At 39.0% G+C, this 14,788-nt stretch overlaps 2 protein-coding genes across 4 annotated transcripts; one reads left to right on the top strand and one right to left on the bottom strand.

Moving 5' to 3' along the window:
• Positions 1 to 1,355: 1,355 nt before the first annotated feature.
• Positions 1,356 to 8,923, bottom strand: RBM7 (RNA binding motif protein 7). 3 transcript variants are annotated; one of them, XM_081544806.1, is made up of 5 exons: positions 8,788 to 8,923; positions 7,428 to 7,590; positions 6,672 to 6,761; positions 3,705 to 3,793; positions 1,356 to 2,817 (listed from the first exon to the last, which is right to left on the bottom strand). In XM_081544806.1, the coding sequence occupies exons 1-5, from the start codon at positions 8,881 to 8,883 to the stop codon at positions 2,455 to 2,457; spliced, it is 801 nt and encodes a 266-aa protein (XP_081400932.1). In that variant the 5' UTR covers positions 8,884 to 8,923; the 3' UTR covers positions 1,356 to 2,454. The 3 variants fall into 3 exon arrangements, with proteins under 3 accessions (XP_081400932.1, XP_081400931.1, XP_081400930.1); XM_081544805.1 differs by having other exon boundaries at positions 3,705 to 3,798; positions 6,674 to 6,761; XM_081544804.1 differs by having other exon boundaries at positions 3,705 to 3,786; positions 6,674 to 6,761.
• On the top strand, positions 8,342 to 9,681 carry C11H11orf71 (chromosome 11 C11orf71 homolog). Its single transcript, XM_081544810.1, has one exon. It carries the CDS (start codon positions 9,213 to 9,215, stop codon positions 9,621 to 9,623), a length of 411 nt encoding a protein of 136 aa, XP_081400936.1. The 5' UTR covers positions 8,342 to 9,212; the 3' UTR covers positions 9,624 to 9,681.
• The last annotated feature ends 5,107 nt before the right edge of the window (positions 9,682 to 14,788 follow it).

The raw sequence follows: 14,788 nt of genomic DNA, 5'->3' as shown, positions 1-14,788 counted from the left end.
GTACACAGTAAATGTGATGAGCTTGAATCATCCTAAAACCATCCCCCCTACCCTCTCCAGTCTATGGAGAAACTGTCTTTCATGATACTAGTCCCTGGGGTCAAAAAGGTTAGGAACCACTGCTTTACACAGCACATGTATTTAGTTAAGTTACTTTCAACTGGATGAAGCTGAAGTGAAAAAAGATTCACTGGGACCTCATAAGGGGTGTCCCAAAAACCATTAAAAGAAAAATTTTATTCTGAACCAGTAACTGGTGAATCAATGTGAAGGGATCTGACCCACAGCTAAGTCACAATATAGTATTAATCTTTGTTACTATCTACAAATACTAATGAATAAATTTCCATATAGGTAAGACAACTGAAGGAGAAGGCAATGGCACCCCACTCCAGTACTCTTGCAGGGAAAATCCCATAGACAGAGGAGCCTGGTAGGCTGCAGTCCATGGGGTCGCGAAGAGTCGGACACGACTGAGCGACTTCACTTTCACTTTCATGCATTGGAGAAGGAAATGGCAACCCACTCATGTTCTTGCCTGGAGAATCCCAGGGATGGGAGAGCCTGGTGGGCGGCCATCTATGGGGTTGCAGAGTTGGACACGACTGAAGTGACTTAGCAGCAGCAGCAGCAAGACAACTGAAACTAACAGGCTCATTAGAGATAATGACCTCGAGAATTCAATGGACTGTACAGTCCATGGGGGTCACAGTCGGACACGACTGAGCAACTTTCACTTTCATTAAAGACTTCTACTATTTTAAATTTATTTTTTAATTGAAGGATAATTGCTTTACAGAATTTTGTTTTCTGTCAAACCTCAACATGAATCAGCCATAGGTATACCTATGTCCCCTCCCTTTTGAACTGTTTTGTTGTTGTTTAGTTGCTAAGTTGTGTCTGACTCCTCTGCTACCCCATAGACTGTACCCTGCCAGGCTCCCCTGTCCATGGAATTTCCCAGGCAAGAATACTGGAGTGGGTTGCCTTTTCTTCTCAAGAACTGCTTAAAAGGACAGAAACTTCTGATCTTAATGCTCTCTGTGCTAATAACTGGATAGCTTTACATACCTAGGCACAGAAAAACTGCATATTTAAAAACAGAGAAAACCAAATGTACAAATTCCTAGACAATAGGGAAAGTAACCAAATTAGTTTACAGTGCTCAGAAACATAAACCATGCATAACTGAAAATCTGATTCTAAAATATTAAGTTTGGTATGTTCAAAAGGTATATTTCAGGATGCTCTAAAAACTGACATTTTTAACACCAGGCAATCACTGAATAAAAGTGTGCAATGTTTTTCCTGTGCAATGTCCCTAAAGTTAGTGATGTCAAAAAAAAGACATACTCTTTCTGTTTTCAATATATTAAAAAGCAACATAGTACAAATGTTGTAGTTAATATTAAAAAGGATCCAAATTTTACAAGGAATTAATTTTTATAAACAAGTTCTACAATGAAAGGGAAACAGCATCTTGATACATAAAAGTGTTGTTAAACAAGATTTAAAAATTTTTAAATCAGCAAATGTTTTAAATTCTTTCAAATGTTCAAACAAAAACAAAAAGCAACCTGTACAATCTCCATAATAAAATGTATCCCTGTACAACTGTCCTGGGTACAATGTTAAAATTTTCGAAGTTTGAGTCATAGAGGCAGTACTTTAAAAACTACATTTTCAGTAAAACATTTTACCATTTATCGAACTATGCATTTATATTTTTGTTCTTCCAGAAATTGGGATTTACATTAACACTGTATTTTTACTGTAAAAAAATACATTTAATGATATTTAACTTCCTGAATGGCTTCAGTAAAACATCGATTTAATGAGCAAATTCTAAAATTTTACAACGAAACAGCATGTGTAGATGTATACTTGTATGCTCAAGATCATGTCACAGAACTTACACTTAAGTTCTCTGAGAAGTTAAATATGGTTTATCCCCAAACTTTATCAAAAAGCTTTCTCATATGTTAGTAAAATGAATCACTGAAGTTAAACATTTTCTCATTTATTAACAAAATACTGAGTCAATTCTGACTATCAACTTGAATATTTTTCATTATATACACCAAAAATCTGATTCACCACCAAGAAGCTTCTTGCAATACAAAAAAATAATTAAAATATTTTCTTCATAATACAACTAATCCATATAATACATCCTTTACTCAATTGTCTAAAATGATTAGGAATTGTGGCACTTTCTTTTGCATAAAACCCTTTCCTCTTTTTAAAACCCTGAGGTGAAAGGCTATGAATGTAATAAAACTAGAACCACAATTCTTCTCATGTCTGTACTGAATTGCTATTGGGTTTTAAAACTTGTACAAAGAAATGTGACAACTTGTAAAGCTGCTCTATAGTTTTTTAAGAAAACATTCCCAGAAACAACTTAACAAAAAGGACCTAAAATGACCCTATGAAAAATCCTTATAACACTTGTTAGTGTCGAGATGAGCGCCATTTTCCATCTCTACCACTGTCTCTTCTGTTATCATAGTCATGGCTCCAGCCATCGTGATTCCTGTCTTCATAGAAAAAATCGTCTCTCTTTCCTCTGTAATGATGGTCAGACCCGGGATCACTGTAACGCTGTTCACGGCTATAATGTCTATCCATCATGTAGGGATGAGAATTCAGTCTGACTTTTCTCTGTGATGATGGTGTATCTTGGCGCCACTGGGAGCTTGAAGACTGGTTAAAAGTATGATTATGTGACTGAACTGATGGGGAAAATCCTGACTGATCCAGATGTGGAGAACCAAATTTCCCTCCATATGACATCTGTCTCAAAACATTGTTCATCTGAGCAAAGAGAAAAAGAAGAAAATATTAAGCACAAATATTTCTATGTATCAAAGGCAACAGATATGTAGCTCATGGTTAAACACAATAATGGAAAAGCAAAATCATTCTTGCCCATCTGAATTTTAAGTTAAACACAACTAAAAATAGTAGAAACGGTGAGTGAGATGGACTAGTGAGGAGAAAAACAGATAAGTACTAAGTGACTAGATCACTGGTTCTCAAATTCTGCCTATGGGCAGACATTAGGCAATGATGATTTTTTTTTAATGGTTTATAGCAAAATGAAAAAAATGTGTTTATAAAAGCCCATATCCCTTTATGCTGATTTCTCAATTTAATTTCACTCTTGTATTTTATTCTGCAGACTGTGAAATACACAAGTCTAGGTACCATGAGCCAAGACTGTGATTTGGGCAAAGAAAATAAGAAGAAAGAAATGTAAGAAAAAGAAAAAAAGATTTGGAGACGGATAAAAGACAAAAATGAAACAGCAAAGATATCTAAGGTTTTATTACTGGTGATATTATTACAGGAAAAAATGGAAAGTTCCCAAGGAAGGGGGTCTAGAAGACTCCAGTATATTAAGGTATTAAGTACTAAAGACAGTATATGATAGAAATTACTCAGCATAGGTTACAAGAACATCAGAGAATGAGTTTCCAATACTTGCAACACACACACCAACAATGGTTAAAGAAAAATACAAATGTGAGAAGCAGCTCTTCTATTTATCTTTGATCTTATAAATATATCTTCAGCCCAGTGAAACTGAAATCTACAAAGATCATGATAGTCTAACTAAAATTTAAGAAGTTAAAAAAGAATTTTAACTAGGTATGATTTTTTTTTCTTTTTTAGCAACTCAAGTTGAATAATCAGCTTACCACTGCTTGTCTCTGAAAATTTTCTGAAGACGAGAAAGATCTTTGAATTGTCTGTGCTGATTGAGTCACGTTATCCACCGTCCTTTCATGAAAAGTGAAAAATAAGAAAACCAATATATAATCATTCATTCAACAAATAAACATGTCAATCATGAGTAAGACACAGTCTTCAAAGATAGGAATCAATAAGACCAACAAGGTATCTGCTCTCACGGAGCCAGGGATAAGGATTCAGACAATAAGAGAATTTCACATGGTTATAAAGACACAGTAATATACAACTATAGGGCAAGTTGAGGTGAGAGAGCTAGGGGATTCTATTTTAGCCTGACTGCTCAGGAACGGCCTTTCTAAAAAGGAAATATTTGAAGTGAGAGCTGAACAAGATTACCTGAAGACAACACATTCCAGCTGAGGGAAGGACTAGCAGTGGTGAGCAAACTAGTCTATGGGCCAAACCCAGTTTGTGCAAAGCTTTATTGGAACACAGCCAACCTCTTTTGTTTTTGTGTGGTGCTACAATGTTAGAAGAAACAAGTTCTTTATAGAAAAAAAAAAAAAAAACCTGCCAATTTACAGAAAAAAAAAATTGTCAATCCCTGGGCCAGTAGTGCGAAGGCCTAGACTGAGCACTAAAATGAAAAGGATTTGATCAATTAGACATAACAGGTGAGGGAAACAGAAGAAATAAAGGATAAAATCTAGGGCTATTCCCTGGTGGTCCACTGGTTAGGACTCCACGTTCTCACTGCCGAGGGCCTGGGTTCGATCCCTGGGTTGGGAAGATCGCTTGGAGAAGGGAACAGCTACTCACTCCAGTATTCTTGCCTGGAGAATTTCATGGACAGACAAGCCTGGTAGGCTATAGTCCATTGGGTTATAAAGAGTCAGACATGACTGAGTGACTTTCAAAGAAAAGAATTACTGAGACAGGAAAGAATAATAGGCTTTGGGCAATAAGGAATTCTATAACATAAAGAGAATATTAATCTTGAGGACTTAAACCTTATTCCTCACTTCCTAAAGAGGTAACTTGCTCTACAGAAAAGCTCAGAAAAGGTTTTAATTTTATTTTAAAATACACCATTGGAATCAAACCACCAATTGATTTATCTTTTAGTTTAGATCTTTTTATTTAGGGTTCTTTTTTCTTACTTTTCTAAAGCAGAACTGATTTTACTTATACTCTACAAAGAAAGCAATTTACACATTTGTTCATTCATTCATTCCACTGAGCACATGGGATCTCAGGTCCCTGATCAGGAATCAAACCCATGCCCGCTGCAGTGTAAGGGCAGAGTCTTAACCACTGGACCACCAGGCAAGTCTCATATTTTGTTTTCTTAAATCATATTATGTGTCTGCATGTCAAGGGGATAAAAAGTATAATTTTACTTGTAGAGAGTATAAAAATCAAGTACACACTAACACTTGATTATAACTATTTACTTGTGTATTCTTCCCCCCAAGAATTTCTAAGATGGGTTAAAAACTTTTTTCCCCCTCCACCTAAGATAACTTACAAGTTTCTATCATAGTGGTTAGAGATGCTTCAAATTCCAACTGTACTGAAAAGCATTTAAACACAATTTCAGCTGGCAAGAAGAGCATACCTTCCAGATTACTGCTTTCTTAGAATTTCACCTTCCAGATTCTTCATATTCATTCACCCACTTCTCTTCAGCTCCTGGTACCACCTTAATTCAAACTCTCAATCCAACCCCAACAGCTTCCTTGCTTCTAATACCAATACTTTGCTACCAACAGATTCCTAATTGGTCTATTTTCACCCTTGTCTCCTTCAATCCATTCTCTCCCAGTGCAACCAAGTAACTCATTAAAATACAAGCCTGTTCCTTTTACTATCCTACCAAAAATGTTTCAATGTCTTCCTACTGTTCTTAAGGTGAAATTCCAAAATCCTAATTATGCCATATAAGAAAGACTCTATGCCAACTGGCCTCTATTTACTCTGACAAGATCACCTACTACTCTCCATTTTTCATTATGATCTAGGTACAATGGCCTCTTTCAGGTCCTAATTCACTTATCTCTCCTTATTAAACCTTTCTAAACACTTTCTACTCATATTATGGTGGGTGTGCTCAATCACACTGCCTGGGTTTGAAAACAGGCTCAATGCTTATGAGCAGTTCACACTTGAGCAAGTTAACCTCCAACCCTCATTTTCTTCATACATAAGGTGGAGATGATTCTTACCTCATAAGACTGCTATGAGGGATAAATGAGATCATAAATACAAAGGACTTGGTGACAAATCTGACAGGTGACAGGATTTTTTAACTCTTTCTTGAATGAAGCCCATTACAATTGATAAATTGCTCTAAGGACACACCAGGAAAAAACTATCCCTAGTAAAATATCAGCCTCCCCAAAGAAAACTATTTAAGTAGATATAGTACCTTTTCTAATCCTTAGTAACTAAGAGGGATTTTAGAGATCATCTGAATCAACTTTTTTTCCTTACAAATGGAAACATAGGGCCAGAGACTAGCTCAAGATTATACAATTATTAAGAGACATATTTAGAATCCAGCTTTATGAACTCTTGGTCTGTTTACTAATAGGTATTTTTAATCTGCAAGTAACAATCAATTAGTGGTCATAAAACTAATGTGAATTAAAAAAAATAAAACAGGGTAGTACAAATAGCAAGGGTTAAGAAATGTTTTGAGAAATTCTGTGTCAGTATATACATGTATGTGGGTTTGGGTATATGTCTTTACAATTAACATAGTTACACATATATTTATTTTAAGGGAACTATATACAATGGGCCTATAGTCCCCTTAGAATAGATACAATGTATAACTATAATCCAAAATAGCAAATATAGCAGCAGAAAAAAGAGGTAGGAGCAAAAGGAAGTGAATCACTCATGTGTTTTGAGATCACATCCTAAAAACAATTCCTGATAAATGATTTTTAAATTAGGTGCAAAACATTACCTGCTAGGAGATGTGGAAGTAGGGCTTGAATTTCCAACATGATGCTGGGGATATGACAAACTGACCTCCTGTGAGGCATGGCTACTTCCTAAATGAAACAATTTGAGAAATTCTTATTGTTAGAAATTTTAATTTGAAGTTTTGTATTCCTCAGCCCAATCATTCCAAAAAAGGTAGACATAACTTAAAAGTGAAAACCTCAAATTTCAGTAAATCGCTTTATAGTTCATCAGAGTGAAAACTGTTTAATACCAGATATATTTAAAACAAAGGGTTACAAATAAGGTACTACCCAATGTATAACAGACAATGTATAAATACCCAATCTGGCCATAGTACTCTGATCCCCACACCAAATTGTAAAACTGAATACAAGGAAAGTTTCATCCTCACATGATCACGCATCAAAATTTGTAAAAGTAAATTACAAAGCAGTCAGGAAGACTTTCAGGAAATAATCTTTGTGCTTTTAGAGCATGAACCCAAAATCAGTCATTCTAACAATGAAGGTTTATGTTCTTTTCACCAACCTAACCTGAAATTTTAACTCTTGAAAATTACCACTTTCAAAATCCATCCTGTCAATATTACCTATTTTTAGCGATATATAGTTTACTGTTCATAAAGCTTAAAGCATTTTCACTCAAAAAGAGGTTCTCAAAAAAAGAGGTTCTCTAAAACTGAATAACAAAATTAAAAACAAAAAACAAAGCAGTGAACAATCTCTCTCCCCAAATCATCAGTGAATAGTTACCTGATCTAAACTGAATCTTGATAGGCCTTCCAAAAAGTTTGATTCCATTAAGTAGATTCATGGCATAAGGAACAGATACTTCATGTTTGAAATTCACAAATGCAAACTGCTTCGGTTTACCATCCTTGTCTTTCGGAATTTTCACTTTAATTACTGGACCAGCCTACAGACACAAAAAAGTGTTCAGAATTTCAGTAAGGCAGTTTCAGGAAAATATTCAAATTTCACAAAGTTTATAATGTAACCATGGACTCTTAAAAAACGGATACACACGGATTTCCCTTAGGGTTAAAGATCCTGTAGATACGACTGAAGATTAGGTTAACTTACTTCGGGGGAGGCAGCCCATAAGGAACTGGAAACCCAATCACTGAATTTACACTTCACTGCACTTTATGACTTTAACGTCGCGGCCAACACCCATCGTTTTCCCACTTTGTGGAAATTAACGTTTATCAAGAGCAAGAGAAAGTTTCCTTGGACTAAAAGTTCACTTTTGCATTGATCAATCACACCATTACCAGCTGTTGGAGGGTACAAATGGAGGGAACAAGTTTAACGCGTTTTAATACAGGTCTTAATACAGAAACATTGCTGCTGCTGCTGCTGCTAAGTTGCTTCAGTCGTGTCCGACTCTGTGCTACCCCACAGACGGCAGCCCACCAGGCTCCCCCGTCCCTGGGATTCTCCAGGCAAGAACACTGGAGTGGGTTGCCATTTCCTTCTCCAATGCATGAAAATGAAAAGTAAAAGTGAAGTCGCTCAGTCGTGCCTGACTCTTAGCGACCCCATGGACCGCAGCCCACCAGGCTCCTCTGTCCATGGGATTTTCCAGGCAAGAGTACTGGAGTGGGCTGCCATTCATTGCCTTCTCCGAAACACTACAATGCCGCTTTCCTACGAAGTCTGAGTCTGAGCTTTTTCTATGAAGTCTTTCACTTATGAGTTTGTCTTTGCTGCAACTTCGTAAGAAACTTAAGTGGAAAATGGATACTGACAAAGAAATTGAAACAAAATTTACAAGCAGAAGATGAGAAAAGGAGGAAAAGCACAGCTCGACGAAGGACCCACACGTTTAAGGCCCCTTAAAGAGCCTGAATCTTTACCACAGTAATGCCCGATTGAGAAGCCACCACCACATTTAGTCTTCTCTTTGGCCTGAACTAATTAGGGTTCTTCTCAGAAAGCCACACGCAGCGAGCGCCTCCCTTTCTAAGCGTGACCCCCGCCTCCAGCCCGCCCACCTGTCACGGTGCCGGGGCGCACCGTCCCGCTTCTGCCAAGGAAGCGCGGATCGCCGTTGGGCCGGACCCTAGGCGGGCCGGAAAACTAAAGGAATAGGCTTATCCCAGCCGCTTACCTGGTGGAAAAGCTCGAAGAGGAGCTCTTCTGTCACTTTCGTTTCAAGGTTGCCCACAAAGAGAGTGCGATCCGCTTCGGCTGCCGCCGCCCCCATCTCACCGTCGCCCCCTCCCGAAAAAGGCCGAAGGGTCGCCGCCGACGCACGCACTGCGCACTCTCAGAAACCCCACGCCCTCGCGCACCCAGGCGTCACCGACGTAAACGTCAATCTCGCCGACTCTCCGCGGCGTTGACGTGCGCTGACGGACTGCGCATGCTCCGAGGAGAGGGCTCGGGGAAGGCTGCTGTCCGCAACAGCTGTAGTGATGGCGTCCTGTGAAGTCCGTCTCCGCTGTCGAGATCCGCTGAACTGATCTGCGGAGTCGCGAAGGGCCTACCTTGACCGAGAGACGTAACATTAGATACTACGGGCAGTGTTTGAAGATGGCGCAGAACTCTGTGTCCCTGTCCGCCGGCGATCGAAGGAGCCGGGTGGCTTACCTTAGTTCTTCCCACGGTGACCTCAGCTCGTCGGCCTTAGCGTTGGCGATGGTCTCCGGAGACAGCTTCCTCGTTACCAGACCCGAGGCGATTCTTCCAGAACCTGTTCCTCGATCCTCCGTGCGGCTGAACTTCCGGACCGAGAGCCGTCGGGCGCCTGGTGGCGGCCGAAGCCCGACCCGCTTTAATGAGGGAAGGGAACTGGAGGCGCGGAGCCGGAGCCGGAGCCGAAGCCGCCAGGCCAGATTCTCACCTTACCCGGCCCCTGCGGTGAAACTCGACCTTCTAAGAAGTGTCCTGCAACAGCGTCTGGTGGCACTTGGAGGGGTTATCGCAGCCCGTCTTTCGACTTAAAACCAATACCTTCCTCGGCCCTTCAATTAGCGTGTAAACAAGGCCTCTCTCTCAAATACTTTCTCGGTGCAACCGAAGTCGTCTTTTTTAGAGGGGCGTCTTTTCTCTAGCCTACAGCAAAAGAAAATGTTTGCAGTTACTTGATTCACACGGGTTTAAATAGCCACGATGATTAGGTTGGAAGGGAGGAGGAGCAGAGATTTTATTGAGGTAGTTACAAAGCTGAGCTGATTGTATCATCCTTCCCAGACGTCAGTAGTCCCTTTATCCTCCCAACAAAGAATCACATTTTTCTCGCTTTCCGCCAGTCTTACGTCCCTCCCTGGCAGATTGTCCTACTTTGAGACTTGTAATTCCGAACTTCCTTAACTGCCTGCCTTTCCACCTCAGGCTAACATTACCTTTACTTCTGTTGGTTTATTACTCTGGCATATCCTCCCACCTATGGTCCTACACTTAATCCTATCATTTTGTCTCTAACGCTTCTTCCATCCGCTTCCTCCATCTTTTCTTAAGGAGTGTCAATAAACTTCAGTCTGTACTACACTAAAGCAACAAAAGCAAAACCTAAACCTTGCTGCTCCTTCCAATTGTTAAACGAATTACGTTTCTTTATTTGCCAAAGGTTCCAAATTAATTTTTACACTATGTCATTTTATTATTTACAGTCAATCCCAGCTTCCTTAATCTGAATCTTGTCCCCAAATAGGCAAAAATTGGAAACCTTCATCTTACAATCTACTACTGTTAGGAAGCTGATTATGTATTCACTCTAGCATCTTTCTTAAACTTTCCTGTTTGTCTTTTCCCATTCAAACATTAAATTACATTTGAAGATCTTCCCAGTGCTAAGCACTTTGGATGAACTTTTCCTAGCCCTGCTAATAAGGAGATCAAGCATACTTTGGATTTAGTGGCTAACAAATCACCAGGCTGGATTGTTCATTAGGTCAAGTGATGAAAATAACCCTGGTTGCCATGGCGTTCCATAATATTGCACTATCCTGGTTCTTTTAACCTGGCTGACTACTCTTTGAAAGTGAAAGTGTTGCTCAGCCACCCCGACTTTTTGCGACCCCATGGACTGTGTAACCCGCTGGGCTTCTGTCATGGAATTCTCCAGGCAGGAATACTGGAGTGGGTAGCCATTCCCTTCTTCAGGGGATCTTCCTGACCCAGGAATTGACCTGGGTCTCCCACACTGTAGGCAGATTCTTTACCATCTGAGCCACCAGGGAAAACTACTCTTTAATCTGCTAATAATTTTGTCTTAATCATATATTCCCCAAGGTTCAAAAGGTGATATTGGGAGAAAATAAGTGGGTTTTGTAAGTGGCAAATCTTCATGTTAAGCAGGTAGTCTAGCTTTTTCCCAGTGGACTCTGGTCTATAATTGTGTTAGATAAAGTAAAATTACCACACACAAAACGGAACTGAATTGTGAAAACTACATTCTAAGAAGAATTTTGACAAACCAAAAAGTCCATATGAGTGATTAATATAGTGAGAGGTCTAGAAACCACCTCTTAAGAAAAATGTTTGACAGGGTAATAATAGCTACATTTTATTGAGTACTGTGTGCAAGGCAATGTGCTAGGGGCTTTTATTGTTTATTCAGATATTTATTGAGAACTTATTCTGTGCCTGCTACTACCTGTGTTAGGTATAGAATAAAGTGGTGAACAGGATAGATAAGGTCTCTGCTCTTATGGAGCTTTATATACGTCATTTAATTTTCATAACAGCCCATAACAAAAGTATTATACTTCATTTCATTGCTGAGTAACCAAGGCATGAAGAAATGAATAAACTTTCCAAGGTCATGCAGCTAGGTAGAACCTTGAAGCCGTTCAACGCAGGTTCCTCATTAGAATTCTGTAACACCAAAAAGGACTTGAGTGACTATTTTCTCAATTCTCCCAAAGATAGTATCTAACTAATGCTATTCTAGATAGCTGAAAAGAAGTTAGTTCATAATATATGGATTCCTTAGGCTGGATGTGGTTGAGAAAGAATCCAAAACCTATATGTGAAGAGTTTGGGGAAGAATAGTAAAATTAAGACTGAAGGTAAGAAGGATTTTCATAAAACTTAGAGATGCCTAATGGCGGAAAATACCACTTTACAAGGTAATGAATTAACTGCCCAAAGTTCTCATAGAGGCTAAATTGTGTCCGTTTTGAAATCGGACTAGACAACTTCTTCAGTTCTTTCCCACTTGACCTCTAATTCTACACTTTAAATTAAAAACTTGATTAAAATTGAAAAGAGAGAACTTGGGGGGGAGGTGAGAAGAGAAAAATGAAGTATGGTACATAGGATGACCATATTTACTGTGCAAACCAGGGCAGTTACGAGGGAAAGGGTGGTGGGTATTAGTTGTTTTACTTTAGCAACAGGCATAAAAAAGGGCTGTCCTAGGCAGCCAGGTTGGATCACATCACACTAGGAGATACTACAACATTAAATACACCTTTGAGGCATATTCCTTAGCTTCAGGGAAAGAAGGCTGAGATTTGTGAAGGAAGGGACAAAAATTTGGCATAAATGTGCACAGAAGTATGCAAGAGGAAGAGAACCCAGTGGAAATGACTTGGTTTCTGTTTGTTCTCACATAGGGTCATCAGAAGTAGGGCTTTGATTAAATAATAAATAGTGTACATGTGCCAGAAATAAATAAAATGATACAAAAAAAATTGTTTGATTAAAAGTAGAACCTTGTTCACATAAATTCTGCATCATTTTATTTATTTTTTTGGCCACACCGCCAGACTTAAGGGATCTGAATTCTACGACCAGAGATCAACCCTACACGCCCTGCAGTGGGATTGCAGAGTCTTAACCCCTAGACCACTGAGGAAGTCCCAATGCTTCATAATTGTAAATCTGAGCTGATGAATGTCTAATTTCTTCTTGTTCTTAACATTTGCAAGTGTCCAACTCACAACATCTTCCTAGAGTCACAAAGACTGTGTTGTGGAAGCAAGAACCGATAGAAACCTCTTGAAATGATCTAAAGCAGGAACAACTGTTTCCCAAAAGCGGTCCATGTTATTAAAAATCCATGTATTAGTATACAAAATGACTTTTAGTATCACTACCTGTGTAGCATGTTGCCATTTTAAAATAGATGAATTTTCTAAGACAAAAAATAGTCCCTCAATACTCCATTGTAAGTTTCTAAAAAGCCATGATAACTTTTTCTTTTTATAGACCTTTGTTTATTGTATCATATTAGGCAACTGACTAGTATGTGTTGAAGGTAAGTTCTATTAGTATATTTACTTCCTCTATTCATCAGCTCTAAAAGTCTTGAAAAGAATGCCCGTTTGGGGTACAGGAAAAAGGAGGCCAAGGAAGCTCCCTCAATAGCTGGATTTGGTGCTAAGCCTAATTCTGAGAGGGGTAACTCAGCAGAAAGAAAAGAAGAAAGTCCTATGGGAGGGAAGAGTAAGTAGACTTTTAATTTTGAGGCTTAGCTGTATTTCAAACAAAATTATGTCTTTTATTCCTTTGGTGAATCTATCCAGATTACACTCAGATGCAACTTTTTTCTTTCCAATTTCCACGAGTGTGCACGCTAAGTCCCTTCAGTTGTGTCCAACTCTTTGTGACCCTGTGGACTGTACCCACCAGGCTCCTCTTGTCCATGGGATTCTCCAAGCAAGAACACTGGATTGGGTTGCCATTTCCTCCTCCAGGGGATTTTCTCAGGGATTGAACCCGTGTCTCTTAAGTTTCCTGTGTTGGCAAGTCGGTGCTTTACCACTAACGTCACCTGGGAATCCCAATTTCCATGAAAAGTACTCATTTCCCTAGCCAACCAATGCCTATGACTCCATACTACCTATTTTCCTATCTTTATTGCCTATGTCCATGCAATTGCAAAGTCCTGCTCCTTTTATTTTCACAATGTACTTATGTTAACATTTCTATATATATCTCATCACCTGTACGGTATTTACCTGAACATCTATCCTGTTTTATTTGCTCTGTTTCTCTGCATCCTAAATGTATATAGCTGCAGACCAATAAACTCAAAGCATATCTCTCTGATCCCATAGTTAAACTATAACTCTATACAGTACTGACTGTAAATTACTCCAGTGTTTCCCATAGTGTATCCCACAGAATCTGCATGAGAAATACAAGATGCTGTTTTGAAAAAAGACACAGAGTCAGTAAAATTGACAAGTGCATGTTTTATCACCTTCTTGGGGAGACATAATGTGTAATAACTTGTTAAAATTTCTGGTAATTCATTTGCAGGATCTTAGTTATCTGATTAGGGATCAAACCCATGCGCCCTGAATTGGAGGCTCAGAGTCTTAACCATTGGACCATGAGAGAAGTCCCTCAAGCCAGCATCTTTATTCCACATGATTTCTGGTACCTGTCTATGTCCTTGGCGAGTGGGTGGGAGAAGGGAGGCAAGCATGCAGCTGCAGATTCCCAGCCACTGAGGATCAAGACTGGCTTTGTTACTAAGGAAGGACATTTAGGAACATCCCCTAATGTATATGGGTGCAATTATTAAGTATGCTAATAATGTAATGTTAAAAAAAAGTTACGGTTTACCTGGCTTTTATTTCACTAGAATATCTGAAGGTAGCCCTACTTCACAATACACTTCTTCTGAATCAGGGGAGAAAAATAATTGTCTTCATCGTCTTTCCAATGAACACAGTAAGCTACTGTCGGGTCTTTTTCTCCCCAAAGACCCGAGAGTAGCTGAAGCAATGAAGCTTTAAAAACTGTACGTTCTTTAAACTGACTTTTAAGACATGACATAATCTGACCAAACTATATTGCCAGTCTTCTTTCTAATTCTTAATTCTTCCATATGGTTGCTGCTCTTATTTTGCCTCTATATCTATCCCTATCCTAATCCCTTCAACTAAATTGCTTGTCCTTCACATTTTCTGCCTGTTAAGTGTTTATCCATCCAGATTGGTTCAAGTTCTTTACTGTTGCAAAGGACACACCCTTTTAAACCAGGTTAAGCAAAACATGGACTGTATTGACTTACAAAACAGGAAAAGAGTGGTAACTTCTGATAGTCTACCTAACTAGCTATACATTGTCTATAGCAACACCTTGGTTCTTCCTTTCTTTGGAACCACCTCCCTCATCCTCTGTTCACATGTTTGCAGTAAGGCTTCACA

The sequence above is a fragment of the Giraffa tippelskirchi genome, chromosome 11 (genome assembly GCF_054371585.1).
Source record: "Giraffa tippelskirchi isolate mGirTip1 chromosome 11, T2T-mGirTip1v1.2.pri, whole genome shotgun sequence".
Classification (NCBI taxonomy): domain Eukaryota; kingdom Metazoa; phylum Chordata; class Mammalia; order Artiodactyla; family Giraffidae; genus Giraffa; species Giraffa tippelskirchi.
This window is presented reverse-complemented; position numbering and strand designations above follow the sequence as displayed.

Bases quoted from the DNA above. Each gene is read 5' to 3' on its own strand.
- C11H11orf71 (XM_081544810.1), top strand. From the start codon at position 9,213: ATGGCGCAGAACTCTGTGTCCCTGTCCGCCGGCGATCGAAGGAGCCGG.
- RBM7 (XM_081544805.1), bottom strand. From the start codon at position 8,883: ATGGGGGCGGCGGCAGCCGAAGCGGATCGCACTCTCTTTGTGGGCAAC. The intron at 7,591-8,787 runs GTAAGCGGCTGG...TTGTGTCTGTAG, and splicing joins TCTTCGAGCTTTTCCACCAG to GCTGGTCCAGTAATTAAAGT. The intron at 6,762-7,427 runs GTAACTATTCAC...TGTTTCATTTAG, and splicing joins CAAGATTCAGTTTAGATCAG to GAAGTAGCCATGCCTCACAG.